General features: G+C 39.6%; 1 protein-coding gene across 2 annotated transcripts in view; it reads right to left on the reverse strand.

Moving 5' to 3' along the window:
- Positions 1-318: 318 nt before the first annotated feature.
- Positions 319-22,245, reverse strand: part of OXCT1 (3-oxoacid CoA-transferase 1) — a 121,093-nt gene continuing 99,166 nt past the window's right edge. For both annotated transcript variants that reach the window (XM_045518362.2, XM_010957371.2), the window contains 3 exons: positions 13,731-13,811; positions 8,019-8,120; positions 319-2,162 (listed from right to left, as the gene is read on the reverse strand). In XM_045518362.2, the coding sequence (XP_045374318.1) occupies positions 2,121-2,162; positions 8,019-8,120; positions 13,731-13,811 (225 nt within the window). In that variant the 3' untranslated portion in view covers positions 319-2,120. The remainder of the gene's footprint in view (positions 2,163-8,018; positions 8,121-13,730; positions 13,812-22,245) is intronic.

Here is a 22,245-nt window from a genome sequence, read left to right on the forward strand (position 1 = left end):
GTGTGTGTATCCTAAAGGAACATTAAATAAAAGCAAAGAAATATTAACACATGAAACCTGGGATAATCAATTTTTATAGACAAATGATTGACTCTGACAAGAAGCAAAGTCAGAATTCATTTAGGTAAACGTTTCATCTCTTCTTTCATGAAGGCCCATCTCTTTTCTTTGGTAGGAGCAAAAGGAAAAGCAGTAAGTTGGTCGGAAGTGGTAGAGTATGCTAATGTTATTTACGGTTGGCCATTTCACCGGTGTCTGCTGAATTATTCCCATGTGTCGTCGTGTCATTCCCAGTGAGAAAAAGGACAATGCCACCAGTCTGTATCAACTTGGAATATTTATTGTATTTCTTAACACATTTCTGAACATACGTAGTACCTTTAATCAAGAATATAAAGTCATCTGCTTAGGATCTGCCACTCAAAGTGAGAAACAGTCTCAGACTCACAGAGTGATACACAAGTAAGTTAGCCAATACAGCGACCATCAACAATATACATTTTCCAAACCACAACGCTAACATGGATCTGTATTATTCTCCAGACCTCACAAATCCTTTAAAAAGTCCATTTTCCCAGTACTGGGAAAGCATGCTTTCAACAACCCAGCCAGTCAGAAAGACTATTTTATATATATGGAGTGTGCGTCTCACCAAAAGGCCCTCTCCTTCCTCTCGTATGACAGAACTGTAGCTGTTCCTGAAGAGAAAGTGAATTTCAGCGACAACCATCACCGAAAAATATGCATAAATTCCTATGTCTCGTGCCAGAGGAATGATCTATTGCACTGTACCATGCCTACCTGTCCAGAGGACAGCAATCTGGCCTGTCTTCAGGGTGACCGAAGTTTTCTTCCATTTGGTCACCAAGATGCTGGGTATACTCCCCACTGAGGGGACCTCTGAGGAGAAGTCCCTTATAAAACCTAATCTGCCATGTTTATTTTCTAAGAATGAGTCCACTGCTCTTCAAATCCTGGATTTGCTTATCACCGTCTTCCCTAGTCTGGTAAAGCTGAATTAAAAGTACTTTGTTCAAGGAAGAAATCTGAGCAGAAGACAGAATGCTGTCTGTAGAAAAAGGCATTCAATATTTAGAACCTTTTCTGAGCAGAAAAAAGAAAGCCTGAGAAGAAAGACTCTTTGAACTCTCCTGTCATTGTTCCTATGGTTCATGATGAATTACCCCACAGTCCCTCTTGGCGTGAAAGGAGGTACTACACAAGAAGCACACAGTAACACAGAGAAAGACTCTTAAGGATCCTTCTGGACACACAGGGATACTGAACTGTTTGAAAATGAGAAAACTGATGAGATCAGTTAGGTTCGTAGCCCTCTTCCTACAATAAACTGTAATCTTTGGCAAAGCACAGACGGTTGGTTTGTTTCTAAAGGCAACTTCTTGGTGGGATGTCAGCACCAGCAGACCCTTCACCCTTTGGTCTCTCCCACAAACCAGATTACTTCTCCTACAGAGAAGTTCTGGCTGCCTTCTTGGGCGTCTATTTAGTTATAAAAAGTGTGGAAGGAGAAGGGATGGTCTAGTGAAATATAATGAAACCACAAAATCAGAGGCTCCAAAAGAAAAGACAGAGGAGGCTCAAGGAAAAACATAATCCTTACGACAGCATTTCTCCTCATTAAAATTCACATACATGTTACCTTTCAGGACTAGTACAATGCTGCCTTGGGCATACTCTGGGTGGAGTTCTTTTCCTCCCTCATTCTTTTTTTTCTACATGTGAAGATTTAGTTAAGAGGCAAAGCACATCAGTAACACTCTTCCTAAGGGCCCCTTCTGGTACAAGCTGCACCCGATTTAATGTACACACCACAGAAGATGAAACCCAGTGTGAGCACCAACTGTAAAGACAGCCTTCTCAGCACTTATAAAACAAATAAGATAATCACATATATTTTTTCTTTCTGTTTTTCATTAAAATGTCACAGTACACTTGAGAGGACAGAGTCTATATGGCTGTATAAAGTGTAAGATGCTAGGAAAAATCAGTCAACAGCTGCTTGTTGGATATACAGTTATGATTACTGATGTCCCTTCAATAAAATCCTATGTGATTAAAATGAAAAACGTGCAGCTTGGGACAAACGTCTACTCCACATTTCAAGTTGTGATCTGCCGCATTGGCATGAGTTTTGGTGAAACCTGGTAAAAGAAAGAGGAAAAAATCAACTTATGAAAAACATCATGGTATAAACATCTCTCCCTTGAATTTCCAAACCTGAATGATGCAGGCAACAAGCAGCCTTGTTGCGAACCTTACCCGGAGTTTCCTCATGATTGTCCATCCTGAACTACTGAGACAAAGACCCCCTTTTCCATTTTCATTTTGTGTCTTTAGTAGTTCTCAACCTTCTTGCATTATAGCTTCTAAATTAGGGATGACTAAGGCTGGAAACTAGCAGGAGATGGAGGGGGAGCAGTGGGAGACAAAGGGTCCAAATAGCCAAATTCTCTACTGAATGGTCCACTAAGCTCTGAGACAGGAAACTTCACTCAGAAGAGAGACACAGGGCAAGGCTCAAGTTTCAAAACCCTCAAAATAGGCCCAGTCAATTCACAGTTTTGTTGAGAGACAATTAATGTAATCTTTGGATGACAAAGTTTTATCAGAAATTTCATAATCAGAGTGGAAATGATATAAAGGCAGTGAAAAGATTCCAAGTTATTACAAAAAGGAGGTAATAGCATTAAATATTAACTACAATTATGTTCAAAGTACAGAAAAGCAAGTGCATTCCTAGGAGTCTTGAAGCAGAGAAACATGAAGACAGGTCTACATTTAGTGGTAGAGCTGGTGGAACAACAAACCTAAAGTGGTCTGGCTTAATTCTGACAGATCTTTCAGGGTGTAATGGCAGATACAGACTTCTTCATTTAACCTGCAAATATCCATGAAGTCCTAGTAACAGGTCTCATGGGAAGCACAGCAGGGAATATTAAAGTTTTGGTGATTTTTGAGCCCTTCAGGGAAGTGGCAATTGAAGTGGGTCTAACTTCCCTTCCAAAATAAAGTTAATATTTTGTTAAATTAATGGATAAATAAATGAGTGACTGAGTAAGTGGGTTAGATAAGGTTTAAAGAACTAGAAGAAAGGTTTCTAACAGAGGTTAAGTCAGTATTAAAAATAGAAGTAGGCAATCACCTGGCTTTGATAAGGTTAAGTATTTCTACTTCATTTGTAAATTGTTTATTAACTCCACACAATGTTAAAAGTTAATGCCCCCTTTTCCATTTTTTCTACTAAAGGAATGACATGACCAAAATAAAAAGGATTGGAATGGCTTGGTATGTTATGTATCTGAGGCTAAATGAGAGCTCATTCAGCTTGCCAGTTCCAAGAAGAGAAACACAGGAATAAACAAACTAATAGACATATAAGAGACAAAAGTCACAGCCCTCATTTGCATACATCTCCGACTCTACTGAAAAGAATAAAGACATATGGGCTCTGAGTATTTAGAAAGTGTGTCTCACGAATAATCCATTTTCTTTTTTTAAACAACAGAGCATCTGTGGGAATAATTTAATGAAACAAAGCTCTCCTTTTTTGAAAACAGATCACTTTCCAATAGGTGCTGTATAGCATTTCCTTTAAAAGGAAACCAGACACCTTAACTTAAAATAAACCAAACATCTGATTCTTCTCCTTGTCATGTTGGCCCTATTTTAAGCTCTTGGTATCATTTATATCCTCAATGTGGAAACTGACTTTCATCAGAAAAGAAGATGAACCTTTATGCAGACTGACCTGGCCTGTCTATTTCTGTAATGAAAAACACCTACTAAATCACCATTTCCTCTGTTCTCTCATAGGCTCATCGACATTGTAAGCCCACGTAAGCTGCAGCAGACTATCCTGCCAAAGGCACCTGCAGGTTAAGCACAGGACTACATGATTTAAGTGCAGAAGATACACTAACACGTCATCTTCCCAGTCCGTTGAAATCTAAAGAGTATACTGTTTAATTCTGGCATAATACCAGTTCTCAGTAGATACTGACAGCACAAATTTATTCAAAGTGGCAAAGAATGTCTGCATCTGGCTTCTTTCAGATTCCACTGCAAACATATAAATAAGCAGGATTCTTATTTGATTTTTTTGCCACTGGTGGTTTAGGTGTATTCCTCCCTAAAGAATAAGACCAAAGCCCTTGGGAGTAGAAACAGTACAAATTTGTTCTATTTTATTTACATTTCACTGCTCAATATGGGACATACGCTGGGTGTTTAAGGAATAATCACGGATGACTAATGACCTTGGGAAGTTTATCCTACCACACGATGTTCAAGTACGGATTCAATTTTTAAATGTTTAAATTAAAAAAAAAATCAAACAGAAAGAAATAATCTAGTTTACAAAAGGTCCACAGACATATATGATAAAGAAAAACCTATTTATGTAACTTAAGCATGCATCAGGAAAGAAATATTAATAACTAACTGAATTAACAACCCACTAGAAAAAAGATACTTTGGGGATAATGGAATTTAAGTGATGGGGTGTCCTCTTTCATCTTTATTTCTATCTAGCCCATCAAATAACTGGTAGTAACACACTGAGTGATATAAGTACAGCCAAAAATAAAGCAGTATAGCCTGTCACAGTTTTAATATGAGGAACTGTGCAATCACTTGGACTCTTTGTAAATGAATTATTACTGGATATTTATTTGAGAGAAAGGCTTTTTTCAAAATGTGAGTGGGGAAAAAAATAAACCAAAGGACTCCTTAGTCAAACAAATGCTGGGAGCCAGTAGCATCAAAGGAGAGAGAGAGAAGTATTCTGCACAGCACCACCATCAGGCATTTGTAGAGGATGAACATGTGCGTATGGCTCTACCAAGCAACAGTGCTGGGGTGGAGCATTTACTCCCCACTTCTCATACTCCCTTCCATGTGGAAGGGCACCTATTAGTGTAATACTCTGGCAGCAGGTGTGTCCCCGACCTGACAACCGAATGGCTATCTGGGCAGAGGGACTAAGGCATGTAAAATTCAGCTTGACTCTTCCTCCTCATGAGGATCAGCCTAATGTAGGGAGCATGTGCACTGCTTTGCTCTTAGCCACAGGAAAAGAAGTTCAGCAGGAAAGGCTGGCCCTTGTGCAGGACACCTCTGATATTCCAAGGCTGCCTGCAACTGGGAGCTGAAGTCTCTCCCACTTCTGGGGCTCACATCTGGGAAAGCTGGTGTGGCTAAACCCCTAAGTCACATCCTTTATCCAGGCTTTATGACAACGATGATGCTTTTAGCCTCTACACCTGCCCAGCTCCTTTATCTCTCTCAACAGATTCAGAACTCAATCACCAAGAAATACAGAGGAAAGTCTCTTCCTTTATAACAGCTGCATTTTGAAGGAAAGTGATCATATGGAACAAGATCTCTGTCCATTATGGATTGGCTTCTCTTGCTGTGAACAACTCCTGAACAGAATTTTATTTTAGAAGTGCGGTGAAGGTTCCAGAAATAGAGTCAATATTTGCAATTTTTTAAAAATAAAATTTCCACAGCTTCCTTTGAAGTTTGAGCCATAATGTGACCCTGAAGAGACTTTCCTATTAATTGAGAAGAAAACTCTTCTCAACTGCCATTATAGTCCTTATACATTTTTAAAGAAGCTATTTCAGGTGATACTTAAAGAACATACTTTTCTTTTACATTTTTTTTTTGTTGTTTTTGCTAATTGCACTGGGGCATACAGGAAAGTCTTAGTGATTCTTTTTTTAAATTGCCCAAATTTTTCATTGTAGCCATTATTTTTTTTAATACTCTGAAGCCACAATTTTGCCATGTCCTGTTCTCTGATGCTGACATATTTTGTCTTTTTCTTTGAAATTCTCAGGATTTACTCAATCAGTTTATACTCCCAAAATGTATACTTTTCCCATGCACTTGCCCATATTCTTAGGTATATGGGACTTTTACCAACACAGTTTCACAATTACTTTGACCTGGGCTTTTTACTTTTTTTCCTTTGTTATGCAACAACCTGGCTGTCTAAGTATTCCCTTTTAGAATGTTTACTTCTCAGTATACAGTGACAGCTCAGTGGGCCTTTTCTCAAACAGAAATCTTGAGTAAGTTGTATGTAGTCACATATAGAGTAAAATGCTATATATACAGTAACCGTCATACAGGGTACCTTCTGAATTAGCCAATGAAAATGTCTCCATATACTTTTATTAACTGCATCGTATTGATAACCCTGCTATGAAGCAGAACATCTCGTTCATCAGAACACTGCAGTCCTCAGCCTTACAGAGAATTTGATACATGTGACTTCATCTTTCAGGGTCTAAAGAGATGCCATTGATCATCAGATCCTCAAAAACTGGGTCTTCTGTCAAGATGGCTCAGCTGATACCACACTTTCTCATTTTAAGGACAACACTGATATACAAATTAACACTTCATTTCAATAGCCTAATTTGAAGGAAACAAGATTACAAGTTAATACCAAAAAGAGAAGGAAGGTTGGTACTTTAATAAAAGAGGGGTCATGGAGATATTTTTCAATGGATCAAGACATGGAAACTAGCACTTAAAAAAAAAAAAAAAGCAAAACCAGTAAAATTCCATCTTTATCATTCCTGATTTACCAACACGACTAAAAAAAGAAATTGATAATAATGAGGGTCTTCTTTTGCAATTCTCTTCTACAGCAGAGAACTGAACATTCCATAAATCTCAAAAATGCTATTTGCTGAAGAAGAGGTTAACTCATCCATACAGGGAAAAAAAATTACAAAGAATACTTAATTAAGTAAGAAGAATTGTTTGCTTTTATCACTGGAGTAAGGAATTCTAAATAGTTAAAGTAAAACAAATCCCATTTTTTACCCCCTAAGGTCACTGAAAAGCTAATTAAAGAAGTGCTTTTCATGTACGGTATTGCTGGCAGAGCTCTTTCTTCCAAAGGGAAATTCGAAAAAGGTTAATAGACAAAGACCTTCATGTAGTACCAGAAGCAGTTATATGTGGATGATGAATTATGCAGCAAAACTGTTTTTACAGAAATTTGTTACGCACTGATAGGCACCAGCCAAGCATATAGTACCTGAGGAAGAAATGTATGAAATATACGCATAATTTATCAAATAAGTTTTGTTAAATTACTTTCTCTAGGATGAGTAGCTGCAATATTTCTTCTCATTATAAATATATTTCACTTTAACCTGAAGAGCTGTTTTTTTAAAGGGTATGTGAGAAGCAAATTCTTTTTCTTCACTTCTTCAGACACATTTCACATTTACTTTTGACTAACTTCAAATGGACCAAGCTGTCCTCTCAACCCTCATTAGGTAGTTGATTGGTGATTCATATGTCATATAGCACTTATGTTAAAGGGTGATTATTTTATATTCCAGTATTATTCTCTGTTTCAAAAAGGGATCTGGAAATTTTTTAAGTGGATACTCCCATGATGTTCTTATCTGCTTTATAAGTCAGAGTTTTAATGCACTAAGTTTTCCTTCAAATATGGGAAACACTTACTTTGTGACTATACATCTGGTGGTGTCAAAAGCTCAACACTGTAATATCTTCAGCGGATGGCATTATCAGGTGTAGACATTCATCAAGGAGGAAGTCATAAGCCACAGATGGGTTTAAAAATAAGGAAGCATCATTTCTCTATGTGTGGCTCACATTTTTGAGTTAATTAGGTTTGGCCACGGCTGATCCGTAACCCAAGAACACAGAGTCGCAAAGGACTTTACAGAAGGTAGCTTAGCGTTCAAGCAATGCTATGTTCCAGCAGCTCCTGGTGGATCCCCCTCCTCCTGCTTCTGACTCCTGAGCCCAACCCTGGCCTGTGAGTCAGAGTCTGCTCCTGCTCCCACCTGCTCTCATTGGAGGCACCCTTCCTTCCATCCCGGTTCTCTGCAAAGGTCAACTCCAAAAATGATCACAAATTAATGGTTCATGTCCTGTAAACAGCCATTAATCAAGCCTGGGATACGGGACAAATGGCTGGATTTGTTCACAGAAATACTTACGGCAAAATCACATCCCGTGCTCTTTTTTATATCATCCACTGTCAGGCCTTCCCAGAGTTCGATCAGAGTCAGCCCCTTCTTGCTGTCCACATCAAACACAGCCTGTCAAAGTCAAGAAAATGACAATGACAATTTCTATCACAGGAATTATTTTATGGCGCATAACACAAATAACCTGTCAAGTTCTTTAAGGAGAGAACAGAACTAGGGTAAATGACTGAAAATCAGCAATGAAAACAAATGTTAACTGTAACTATTATACTTTGGTGAGAATACATGCCAGCTCCCTAACTGGCAATTAGTTGTAGAAATCTGTTGATGTCAGAAGATAAACGAGTGTTGACTACTGATGGCATCTACTACTACTATAACCAGTTTTTTTTTAAACTACTTTTAGTTAGATCTAACACTTCTGGTCAAAATTTTAATTAGATAATTAATAATGATTTGAAGACAGAAAAGAATGAAGAAAAGCAGGGAGGGAGGAGGTACTTGGAAGGTGAAAGCACAGGGCTGATGGGGGGAAAGGTGATCAATGCTTCTGGGTAAAGAATTAAAGGAAGCAAAGAAGGTGCTCTCAAGCAGCTCGGAGTCATTATAACGGGATAACTGGACCCTAAAAGACCCCCCACCTTTGCCCCATGTAAATATTAAAGCTTTCCCTTTAAGTCCTGTGAAAACACATGGGTCCAAGAGGATAGCATGAGAATCTCTGTCTGGTATGCAAATCAGGTGAAGACGCCTATGTTTTTAGGACAAGCATGAGAAAGCTAACCTCACCCTAAACATTCCATTTCAACATTCTGGTGGGTACCACCAGGTGATGGTGGTGCCAACTCATACAGCTTGACCTAAGCAGGTAGACTCAACCTGTCGTGTCTGATTTAGAACACATGCTGTCACATTTAATAGTCTGACAACTTGAGAGGAAGGGACCAACAAAGTCATGTAATATCACCTCCCACCCAAGAATTCTTCAAAACATTCTTCTGAGATGGTCACTGGGGCTCTGTTTAGAAATGGTAGGAGGCTCACCGTCAAGGCAGACTGCCTGCTGATGTGATGCTAAATGGCTTCCCTATGACTTTATGTCTTCTTTATAGCATTCTAACCAGGAGTGTGTTTAAAAATGACAGCTTGGGGCGTGACTTGTAAGCTTGCTGAAAATAAAGACTCTAAACCTGCAAATGGCTTCCCTCTGACTTTAACTGGCTGGCTCCTCAAGCTGCCCTCCCACGCAGCAGGCACTGCTCCTTCCTTGGGTTTTCACGGTTACTCTCCCTCAGACTTAAATATTATGCTTCCCAGATCTCTCCTCTCTTCTGGATTTACCTTAAATTCAACAATTATTTGCAGGCTTAGAATGGGACATAGCAGGGGCACCACAGAGGCATATTCTTTCTCCTTAATAGCTTAACTTATTGTCACTTGTGTGTGAATCCACATCAAAGCCCTGGAATGCTTATGTGTCTCCAGTTAATGGATATTTCTCCCCAGGAGCAAAACATTAAGGGGAACTGGTGATAACTTGCTCTCTCTGTTTGATGAACTCATAGATAATCTGGTTGATTTTACTGGAAAAGATTATTTAAATTTAGGACGAAATATTTCAGCAAACTTCTTTGTTGTTTGCACATTTTTACACTCCTAGAAAAAACTTTCTTCAGGAGAAATGTGTTTTGAGGGGGAAAATAAATCATTTAGGTATGTCTGTATGCTGTAGCAGGTTATCTAATTCCAAAATGACAATTACGTTTTTTTTTTTTTTTAAACTGGACAATTTTCCTTTGCAGAAAATGTATCTGGAGCATCATTCATACTGATTTCCTTTCCCCCATGTTATGAACAACTGTAAATTTATCCAAATGGAACAAGTAAGAGAAAAAGAGCTTTTGGGTTGTGTTACTAAGAACAGGCAAACAGGCAGGAAAGGGATTGGGGGAGAAGATAACTGTGGAATTATGAATAAGACTTCAGTGATCAAGAAGATAAAAATCTGCGGCAAATGACCTATTGGTTTTAAAAACCTTTTACTAACACCTTTATGTATCCCCAATTAGCTCTCAAGGTCATTTTTGGAAAGCCAAGCACCTATGATTAGCACATGGGGAATTTACCTTTGAAATATTTAGGAAGATTTCCATTTAGTGGTATAAAATATAAACAAAAACCTTGATAAAAATGTAAACTAAAAACTAAAAGCTACAGTGAATGGTTCAACTACCAAGAATAATATTTCAATTACTTTATTTGTTTTATAGATAAATAATTTAATTACGGTATCACCATCATAAAAGGCTGCATTATGGATAAAGCAGTTAATCCCAACTCAGATGAGGAAGGCATCTTTCATAACCTCATTCTAGCAATACAAAATCAAGAAATTAGAGTCATGACATTTCCAAAGTCTTTTTCAAATGGCAAACTAATGGGATTTTTCTTAAGAGCTGAAAGTGGAATTCTAGTCCCACATCTGCTCTGGCAGGGTGTAACACATCCGTTGCCCTCATGGCACTGCAAAACTCATTAAGCACCTACTACGAATAGAGCACAGGGGTAAACATGCGCCACTCCTCTCCCTAAGGCACCCAAAGTTCCACACTTTGCTGCCTTTCACTTTACTCATTTTTGCTGCACAACGTCATCTGCGGCTCCAATTATCCCCATGTGCTGAGTTTCATGTATTTGTTCCAATGGTGACTTCTCTTCTGAGCTCCAGATCCACATCTCCAATTGTTTATCAGAACTCTCTGACTGGAGGCTCAGGACGTTAACTTCGGAAGATCAAATCAGTATGTTCAAACTGAACCTACTCTTTACCTGCCTCCTACCGCTCCTCCCTTTCTCTTCCCACAATCCTGGGCTTCATCAAAGATAAAACAGGTCAACCGATCTTTAGCTGGAAAACTTAGGAATCACCCCTACCTTAGCAACCATGTCCAACCCATCATCGAGTTAGGTTGAGTCCACCTCCTAAATCTCTTTCAAATCTCTCTTTCTGTCTTCTGGTTTAGGGCTTTGATATTTCTGGGCAAGAACACTGAAGGAGTCTCGTCTCTCCGCCTTTACTCTACATACAAGCTACGGTGCTCCTTCCAAAGGCAAATCTAACCAGCTGTTTCCCCCCCCAACTATTAAAAATCACTGAAGGGCCCCCAAATGCCTTCCAGATAAAACCCAATTTCTTAACAAGACATTCACGTTCCCTCATCATCTGGCCCCTCACTGTCTTTTCAACTTCAGTCTTCAGAATCTCTGGTCATGCCCTCACACTCCACAGGCAGGTCTGTGAGTAAGCTGTTTTCTTAGTGCCTCCATGGCTTTGCCTATTTTCTTCCCTTTGCCTAAAAGGGCCTCTTTGGTCTTATTTTCACTTACAAGACTCCTTATCTTTCAAGACTCGTTACTCAATCTATCAATTTTCTCATCAAGAAAGGTATGGTATTTATTCAACAGACATTCACTGTGCATGGGTCTAGCACCATGTTTAGGCTGGACAAACAGTGATGAGTGAGACAGGAAGAGGCAGGAGGTTACTTCAATACAGTGAGCAGTGTGAATACTAGGACTCAGGGAAGCATCCAGGAGACCTGCGGAGGGACAGGGAAGACTTGCCAGAGAAGAAACATACAGCTGAGACATAGAAGATGAGCAGGAATTGGCCAGATGGTTGGGGTGGGAAGAGCATTCCAGGGAGGGAGACGAGATGTGCAAAGTCCCAGAAGAATATGGAGTGGGCCGGGGGAGGGTGATGTGACATAGCTCACAGGATTTTAGTATGGCTGAAGTGGGGAGAACGCTCAGGCAAAAAGAGAAGAACTGGGACTGGAGGGGAAGAGATACGGACTGTGAAATGCCTTGCAAAATACATTACAAGCTTACATTGTGTACCACCTAGAAGCTTTCTTAGATGCTCTCCCCAGGCTGTTAAGCAGCCTTCCTCTATTCTTCTAACTCAGCAGCTGACAAGACTCTTCCTTGTGGACTAAATTCACCACATGTATTACTCTGACTACTGGTACTGCTAGATGCCTGATGTCTGCTCCCCCTCATGTGCTCCCTGGGAGCAGAGAATGCCCTGCTTTCTGTACCCACTGTTGGCAACAGTTCACTTCAGAGAGGGAGCTCAACCATGCTTATTAAATGTCTGAATGTATAAAACAACAATGTGAATGGAGAGAAAGGGTATAAGGTATTTTTTTTTAATGGCAGTAGAGGTAAATAACACATGAGTTATGTCATGAGAAAATGTGGGTATTAGATGGTAAGTGTCAAAACGAACGTTGGACCACTCGGAGGATGGAGTAGTGAGTGCTAAGTTGTCAGAAACCCTTTCATGAAGAAGATGGAAACTGCATCAGACTTAAAGGGTGGAGAGGCCTCGGGGAGGCAGTCGAGTGGAGGTGTGCAGGTAGGAGCACTGAACTGGTAAGAACAAGGTCAGGGCACACGTGGAGTGGGGATGCAGGGAGAGGGCTTAGCTGGGAGAAGAGGAAGATCAGGGGTAAAATGGTGCTGGAATTATCCTTACAAGCTGTACCTACCACCTTACTTTATTAAAGAAAACAGGATCAAGGACTATTTCGTCTTTGATTTCAAAGTAATGGATTCTTTTCAACAAGTCCTGTCCATGGTTTTGGAGGGTTTTAAGAAGCAGTAAGACTCACGGAATAAACATTGACATGAAATATTCTGTCCTTTCATCCAATTTCTCTTTTCTACACATCAACTTGATTGGGTCTACAAAAACAGTCCTGGGGAAGGCACCATTTAGGACAGAACTCGCCTTAAAATGTGGCTTCTGAAAAGCATTATGAGCTTCCTAATTTAATTCAAGGGGCTGCTTTAGGGTACTTCATACCACACCTGAATAAGGGTTCTCAACCAGACTAACGCCAAAAGGACAGCATCATTAAGAGAAAACACATAAACAAACCCCCTCATCTAGAGAATTCTGTTTTGTGGTTCATCAAGACACTGAATCAAGAAAATGGCACCTTCCCAGCTGTCTTATGTGACCTATGTCATTTCAACATCTTAGATTCAAATCTGGGTCAGAAAGGTGACTGTAGGCAAGTGCCAGAGATGCTTCTCTCCGATCTGAATAGTTTCAGTTGTACCATTAACCAGTATTTTCTACTTAAGAAGACAAAATCTAGAGAATCACTAAAATGGCTGGTGTGTTCTGAAGTCTGCTTTATAAAAGAGGACCGAAAGCTTGCAAGAACCAAAGACTTCTTGATTCACTGTGGGGCCTGTACAGCAATTTACACCTAAGTGATTAAAACTTAATTTTTACTGAGTTTCATAAAATGAAATCCAGCAATTTGAAACTGCAGTTTGGGAAAGCAAAGAAGAAAGGTAGGAATGATCAATATATTCTTAAATTTGCATATATCATCCATCTTAATAGTACGAGTATAAAGACCAATACAACTTTTCTTTGATTTTATCACACTGTCAAAGATACCAAGGACAGTAATTCAATTCTGTGTGCATATGTGTATTTCCAGAGAATTGTACAATAAGAATTCTACATCTAGAAACATTAAGTTGATGAATCTTCCTATTCAGTCTATCCATGGATTAAATTAATCCCATGACTACCAATGTAAAACACTTTTAGAAGGTAACAAAAGACATTCTAAAATGCTTATAAATAGAAAAGGAGGTGGTAGACACTAGAGGAAATAAAAGAGAGAGGCACCTCACCTTTTCAGTAATGATGCGGTTGACACATTGCTTTCCTGTCAGTGGTAATGTACATTTCTCCATGATTTTATGTGCATTTCCCTGTTTCAAAAAAGAAACATCAAAAAGAGTAGTTAGGGACCAATTCTTATTTGGAATTGATATAACACAGGACAAACAGGAACTATCGGAGAAATTGTCTCCTAAGTACAGCCTATTTCAAAGTCTTTGCACAGTCACGCTCTTACTTTCTTTCTGGTGACAGCTTCTGTCCCTAAAATAATTTAGGGAGAATGTCAAATGAATAGCCAAAGGCATAACTGATTTAGTTAGGAAACACCCTGCCACAGAGCTGATCTCTCACGCCTCAGCCCTTAGATCACGTAATGAGAAATTCCACTCCTAGCATCTTGCTGATTTTTCTCTTCCAGGGAATGGTCTTCTTGACAAACACAAGCTATTATTTACCAAGAGCAGGAAGCATACACTAATGCAAATAAACAATACCCCTTTTTTTAAGTTTTAATTTTATTTGTTAAAAAAGTAATATATTCACCAAAAACAGTTCTTGCCTCCCTCTCGTACCAATTAGACCTGCTCCCAACAGTAATCAATTTCACTATTTTTTTGGCATTTTCTTTTATACTTTTATAGGCTTTCTTCTCACCTCTGTATTTTAAAATACTATGTTGAACAAGCTCTTTATTTCTTAATTAAACAATTTTAGACATTACCCACTAACTTCTTATTGATGCATATGAAGACTTAACCCTCTCACAAATCCCCGTGCTCCACCGTCTTCAGTTCTCCCAACACAGCTATGTCACAATTTGTAGGTAATTCAATGGTCAGAATTTACACCATGATGACAAAATAACTATGTAAAACTGTTCATTGCTGGGCCAGGTAGTGTAGAAAACTACAATTATATTCACTTTCTTACATAGTTATTTGTTTTTCTGGGAATTTGGCTGAGTCTCAGTTTGCTTTGGTAAAATGTCTGAGCTGATCTATAGCCACACTTTTCAAAGTTTCCTTTAGCTACAGTACCCTTTCTCCAAACATAAAATAAAAGAGGGATTGGGCATGGAAAGCAGATTTTCACCCATTAACCCCTCCTCCCCCACTGAGTACAGAGGCAGCCTCTCAGGCACATCTAGGGAGCACAGCTGAAACATTAGTTCTGATGATCTGATCTTCAGATCATTTTCTGCTAATTATGATTAAGCTCCTTTCTAAGTATCCACCACCAGGAGCCTAAATTAATATTTCCCTTAAGGCTAATTTATCACACTCTAGATCTTCTATAAAAAATGGCAAAAAAAAAATGCTTCCATTGTTTCCTTTTTGGGTCGAAGAGCACCACACATGATGCCATGATCATCTTCAGCCACCTCAATGTTTCACCTACTGAAATACGCACCTGCTACCTGGTTTATATCTCTTTCAAAACTGCTGTCATACCAAGTATATGATCAGATGCAAGGAGCTTCAAGTAACTGGGCTTAATTAAGATTTTACTCCTTGTGATAACCTGTCAACTCACCAATGTGCCAGCAATTAAAAGGATTTAGTATACTTTTACCCAGTGCATGGCACAAAAGATATTGGGTGTTTTTTAAATAAATGAATAGGAAGAAAGAGAGAAGTCTATTGGGAATCTTGGATGGATTTCAAAAGAAGACAAACTCTATTACTTAAATGTAGTCAAAACTAGTGCTAAATACATATAGAATGGATAAACATTACACATTTAATAACAAGTTACATGCTTCTGGATCTTACTGTGTAAGAAAATTTATAGCTATAGAAATAAAACTTCATTGCTACTTCATTTTTAATGATCTATTTTCATCCCGAGATTTCAAAGGACATTTGCACGTGTCACAGAAGCTTAATTAAAGAGCTGAAATTAATGATGAACACTCGAACTCCTATAGTTGTCAGGACTCCTTACACTTAATAGAACTCACATAAGGCATGTCACCATGGATTCTGGGTCTGCCAGCAAACAAAGTGAACAACCTGTGAGCCTCTGAAGAACATTTTCTGTAGGGAGCTCTCACATTGTTCTCATTATTTGAGCAAGATCTACATCTGGTGTGAAAGCAGTCAGGTGGATTTCAGTGAACAATCAATTCCGGGTTAGGAGCCATCATGAATTTTAACTGACAGAATTCACTGAGCCCTACCGACAGAGACCTCTTCTAGACCATCTTCCATGTAAACAGTACAGCTTACTGCTTTGGAGCAGAGCAAAGCACCTCAGTTCAAAGTCTGATTCTAGCTGGCACGGTTCCTGTGCCTGTGTTTCTCCATCTGCTTTACCTCATAGGCCTTATTGCAAGGTTTCAATGAGATGCAAGTGTCCAGCACCTAGCAAGTGCTCATTAAGCTAGTCCTGTTTAGACAACTTATATGTAATATTCCTACAATCTACAAGGGAATTCTTTAGCTCTTGAGTTCCCATATGAAGTTGGACAGAGAATTACACAGAAAGTGGCCCAATTCCTGAGACTCACAAAACTCAGGAAACCACAACACATATTTGGGGACAAACCATATAGGGCTGGCCTAGGAAGCTGGCACCAAGTTTATTCTTCCAGTGAGAACAATGTAGCTGGAGGACTCTATTCACACTGAGCTCCAAGACATAAGACAGCTCAAGGAAAGAGAGAAAATGAGATGCAGAAAGACTAAAGACTCTCACAATTTCAATATTCAACAATAGGTTAGCTGTGAAGCCAAAATGTGACTAACTCCCACTTCAGCGTTCTGATCTAACCATGCCGGGCTGAGCCTCACAATGTTGGATGGCAGCTGCACAGACGAATGATTCACAAAGCAGGAACAATTGCTGAGGTTTTAGCATTTAAAAATAAATCCTAAAAAAGAGATGCAGTGCAGTGTGGTAGCAAAGAACGCTATATTAGGGTCCAAAGACCTGCTTTCCATCTTAATTCTGCCATTTAATAGTCATTTGGTCCCTTAAATTCTTTGTGCCGCAGTCTTCTGTTGGATTGCTTTGTCTTCCTTACTTGATCACGGTAGGAATCCAATGAAATGTTCTGAAAAGTAAATGTTCTGCAGTAAAGTAGGAGGGGTTGAATCTGCGTGTGAATATGTAGGGTTAGTGGATCTTGTTCATCCTTATCATTCAGCTTCTTTCTTTCTTTCTCCACGAAGAAATGTCAGAAAAGGCAAGTGCAGCGTTAAAAACGCCCTGACTGGCCCCCAGGGCTCCTGGTTTTGACATTCCCACATTTGCTAACTTCATCGTAACCTTGGTGAATAGCTAACTCTCCTTCCACCACCTGCTTCTCCAGCTTTTCTCTTCCCCGCCCCTGCGTCACTTACAAGGCCTCCTGCAAAATCTAGGAATTCACCATTTGCTTTTTAAATGACTGAAGACCTTCATACTTTCTATTCCTTGCTTCGTGGTGATCTCTCTTTAATTATTTGGATATCTGTGTGAAATTCATTACTAAATTCTCCAGTAATAAACAACTCTGGTTAAATGATAACAAATCCCCTTATTATTACAGTAAGTTTCACATTATCACAACAAACTTCATCTCAAATAACAAGCTCTCTTTTTTACAAAACAACGATGTTTGCATTTGATGTCAGCATTTCTTTCACCCAAAGCAATGGAGCATCCATGTAAGACTTTGTTTTACATAAAACCCCATTTTATGCCCATCTTTTCTGTTAAGTGCTTCTTAAATGTGGCTGCAATATATTTCTTTTTTTCGGCATCTTCTTTGGGAAAGCGCTAGTGATCAAGCACAGAGAAGGCAAAGTTTAGAAGGGTTGCTCCTTAAGGGACCAAGACTTAAGGCTTTGTTCATGCCACCTGAAACACATACCACCACGTACCCTATCGCCTCACATTCTAATGGCAACACCCTCCCTATTCTTCGCGACTTGGCTCAGGGGTCATCTATCCTGAAGAAACCATCTCCAACTTCGCCCATACGGTGCCCCCACTCCAGGGTCTGAGGGACATCCCCAGTCTGGCACAGCTCTTAAGTGCTCCGGTGCTTCCTCTGCTCACCACACAGGTTAGAACTGTTGCCCCTCTCTTTACCCACCACTAGACTCTGAGCTCACGGCATGCTGGCACAATTTATCTTCACATCTGCAGCAATGAGTAGAGCACTAGGCAAACCATAGTGATCCATAAATGCTGTCTGAATATTATAATTCTGATCCAAGGAACGCCAGCAGCGCTGGGGCTGTAAAATACCATGCGACTGAGTGTCTATGAACCACTAGAGGCTGCTTTTTAGTCCAAAGAAATGGACTTGTACATTCCCAGCATCTCTGAGCTCACTGGGGAAAGTGCAGCTAGCAGAAGTGTGCATAGGGGCTTACAAAGCTTTGGGAAGACCGATAAAGGCATGACAAAGGGAGAAGCAGAGACACCTCGGGACTGCAGTATGAAACACACGAACGTGTAGGTAGAGAGCGAAAGCGAGTGAATTATGCTTACTCTCCCTCTGCTGCTCCCTCCTAAAAGCTGCAAGGTTTGCATTAACCTGCAGAAAAGAGGGGCTACAAAGGCTGAACCCAGCAAGGGAATGCTAGATACTTTGGTGGTGCAGTGAGACCAAGGACAGGTCTCTCTAGGGGCTTGCCAAAGTATTATGGAAGAAGCCGGAAGCCTCCTTCCTTCCATGCGCACACACAAACACACACCAGATACAAAATTTTGGAGAATGCAGTTTTACAAAACCTGCGACTGTGAAAATCACTATGATGACTGATGTGGCACCTAGGAAAGAAAAATGGGATTTGCTGAATAAAGAAAATCAAGGTACACAGAATAAAAGGACAAGATGACGATGGTATTACTCACACTGAGTTTATCCTCGTGGGATATTTTTGGCCTTTACACAGCACCCACTTGGTAGGGATCCCAGCAAGCCATATAGGAAAAACTCAGCCAGCTCTGAAGCGGAGAACGGTTGCTATCACAAATGGTTTTGATGTGTGGATGTAATAACTGTTTGTGGTTACAGGCAAATTCTCAGGGGAAGACTAGCCAAAAGAGACAATAGACCCAGCAAGTCATTTCCCTGAACATAGTCTTCAGGGCTTTGAGATCTTACAATAGAAGGCCATTTTTCTTCAGTGTAACACAAAACTCTCTACCATGGCCTTTTGTTTTCTGTCTAAAGATTGTATCCTATGGCCTGTAGCCTAAGGATGCTGAGCCCAGGACTGAGCAGGAATTACTTCCTCTTTCTATGCATGAATGGCTGTGGTCCCTCAGAAAGTTGCTCTTGGTGTTAGCTCTCAAGAACTGGATACTCAAGGTCACAGAATTTAAAGTCATTCACTTAATTAAATTTTATAAGACATTTTAAAGGGTTTTACTGGTTGTTGGACTGCTATTTTTTTCCATTATAATATTTTTTTGCAGGCATTTCCATCATTTAAGGACAAATAAAAAAGGCAAAACCATATAAGGATTTCTATTTTTAATGATGAATATTGTTTTTTTAAATGGTTTATTTTTATTTTTATTTTTTAAGTGGCAGCTTCTTTTTGTGTCTTTATTTGGGAGGGGGGAGGTAATTCGGCTTATTTATTTATTTAGTGGAGATACTGGGAATTGAACCCAGGACCTTGTGTATGCTAAACACGTGCTCTAACACTGAGCTATACCCTCCCCTGAGAATACTTTTTTTTTCCAAACAGTTCTAGCTACAAAATTGTATCATTAACAAATGAAAAAATATTGACCAGCTTCTATGAATAGAACCAAATTAAACCAGCTGAAACGATGTTGATTATGAATTATCCTGAAAAGGAATACTTTATTTATCTTGGGATACTTTTCAATGTTGCTGAAAATTGTCTCAGGAATGTTTCTCAGAAAGAATTTCCCAAAAAAATCTTTCATATTTGCTAGCTTTTGGTAACATGTTTGGTCCAAAATAGGATTAATAAATCGTATTTACATTTTTTTTGAAAGGAAGAGACACATTAGGTTTTTTAAAAAAATTTTTTTATTTATTTTTGTTTATTTTTGGGGGGGAGGTAATTAGGCTTATTTCTTTTTATTTACTTTTTAATGGAGGTACTGGAGATTAAACCCAGGACCTCGTGCATGCTAGGCATGCACTCTACCACTGAGCTCTACCCTCCCCCCTCTCACTTACTTTTTATAACTCCTCTGCACAAAAAGTAAAGACAAGGTAAAACAGCATTCAAGATTGCTATATGACATCTTTGCTATCAGACATGGATTGGACTTAATCAAAATATTATTCACAAAGATTTATTCTCAACTTCATAACGATATAATTATGATTCTTTTTATCCTTCAGAATCCAGACCTCCTACTGTTATAAAAATAAAATCTAAACCTGTTTTAGAAATAGAGTTCTCATTTATATTCTCAAAAATAGGTACCCAAGCTTTGCTTGTTTCCAATAAATGACAACTATGACTGAACTTCCTTGCTTTTGTGCCAGAGCACAAAGTTTATACCCTTAGGAACACATTTCCAGTACACAGTGCTGAGACCAAAACACTTTCCTTTACATTGTTAGTGGTGATGGTATTTGCCAGACCCAAAAGTTTGGTAACAGAAATGAAGGCCCAGAGGCAGGATACATAGATTTCCAGCTTGCTTTTGCTCTTAATTTTCGACTTGACTTTTATCAGAATATTTAACCTCTACGGTTAAATGAATTTGGTTTGTTTGTCTTTGGAAGGAAAACAGTAAGACCTACTCTCACAAGAGTATTGCAATGACAATATAGAGGTAGTAAATGTGTAACTGCTTAGAAAAAGTTAAAAGTGCTCTGTATGTTGAAAATATCATTATTATTTGAAGACTGAATGAATTCAACAATTATTTATTGATTTCTAATGTGCATCGCATATGATTTTCTCTAGTTTTTAAGATAGATAGAGCTCCCACCCTGTGGAACTTATATTCTAGTGAAGAAATTGGGTGAAGAAGCATCAGAAGGGGGCGGACTTCTGTTCTGTTTAACAGAGTAGTCAGGGAAAGCTTCTCTGATATTCTGAGCTGAGATCTGAGGGAACTGAGGAAGTGAGCCATGCAGATACCTGAGGAAGAGCATTTGAGTCATAGAGAATAACAAATGCAAAGGCTCTGAGGCAGGAGGATGCTTGGAACGTTCCAAAAACTTACAGGAGCTCAGTGGGCAAGTGTGAGAATCCTAGCAGATGGAATCAGAGAAGTAGTGGGGTTGAAGTTGACAAATCAGGGAGGGCTTTAGAGACGATGTATAAGGACTTTGAACATGAATCTAAGTGAGATGGGAAGCCATGGAGGGTCCTTGAGCCCAGGAAAAAGGGATATAACATGATTCATATTTTTAAAATATCACTCTTTCCACTGTGTGGAGAAGAGAACGAGTGTGTGTGCGCGCGCGTATGTGTGGCTATGTGTGTTTCCACCCAACTCTTCTCCCTTTGCTCTCTGACAACAGGGACCTAATTGTAAATCCTTTAACATGCTCTGCTCTCCTACACCCTATTGCCTATTCCCTGGACCTGCAACACTCTGGTCCCTTCAAACTCTGCTCCATCCTTCAGATCCATGCAAATGCCACATCCCATGGGAAGCTCCCCAAGAGAGGAACTGGGTGCCCAACTCTGTGCAGTCTGTTTTGTACACTCTTCTATTTTAAGTACTGGTTTCTATGACTCTATCCCCAAGAGACCCTGAGCTGCTTAAAGGAAGAACCACGCCTTTCTATTTTTTAATGTCCTCAGGTCTGATCATAGTACCTGGCACCTAGTAAGCCCTCAATAAATATTCAGGGGGAGGGTATAGCTCAAGTGGTAGAGCACATGCTTATTAGCATGCACAAGGTCCTGGGTTCAACCCCCAGTACCTCCTCTAAAAATAAGTAAATAAACCTAATTACCTCCCTCCCCCAGCCAAATAGAAAAAAAAAAGTAGGAAGAGAATAAATATTTGATGCCTGCATAAACAAGTAAACTGACATACTCACATAAGATAATTCTACCAAATTTCAGGACAAAGTATCAAAGAATATTCATTTGGTCATTCATAATGTCTAGAGGATGGAAGGTGCTAAGCCAGCAGATTCATAAAAGTTTGGCTTATTTATATGTGATTGTGTGGAGGTAGGAGTGAGCCACATAAAAAGGGAAAGGGAACAGAATGTGGAAACACCTAAGAACAGGAAACAACATGATGCATTTGTGGAGATCTTAGCAGAACTGAAGCCCTAGAAACAAGGATGAGGTCGGCTGCTGGGGAGCTGATGACAAAAGGCTGGTGGGTGAAATGAACTAAGTAATGTGGACCTCAGTCAGTCCAGCTTCAGTTTTAGACAGCCACCCTGGCAGTGGTGTGCCTGATTACCAGGAAGGAGGCTCATCTGACAGCAAGGGGGCTTTGGGATGCTGCAACAGTGATGCATGTGGATGTGACAAAGATCTAAACTGGCAGAGATGCACAAGGTGGAGCAGGTTGCAGGGGTACTGTGGACTCAGTATGTACGATGCCAGGTGTAGGGGT

The sequence above is a fragment of the Camelus bactrianus genome, chromosome 3 (assembly GCF_048773025.1).
Source record: "Camelus bactrianus isolate YW-2024 breed Bactrian camel chromosome 3, ASM4877302v1, whole genome shotgun sequence".
Lineage (NCBI taxonomy): Eukaryota > Metazoa > Chordata > Mammalia > Artiodactyla > Camelidae > Camelus > Camelus bactrianus.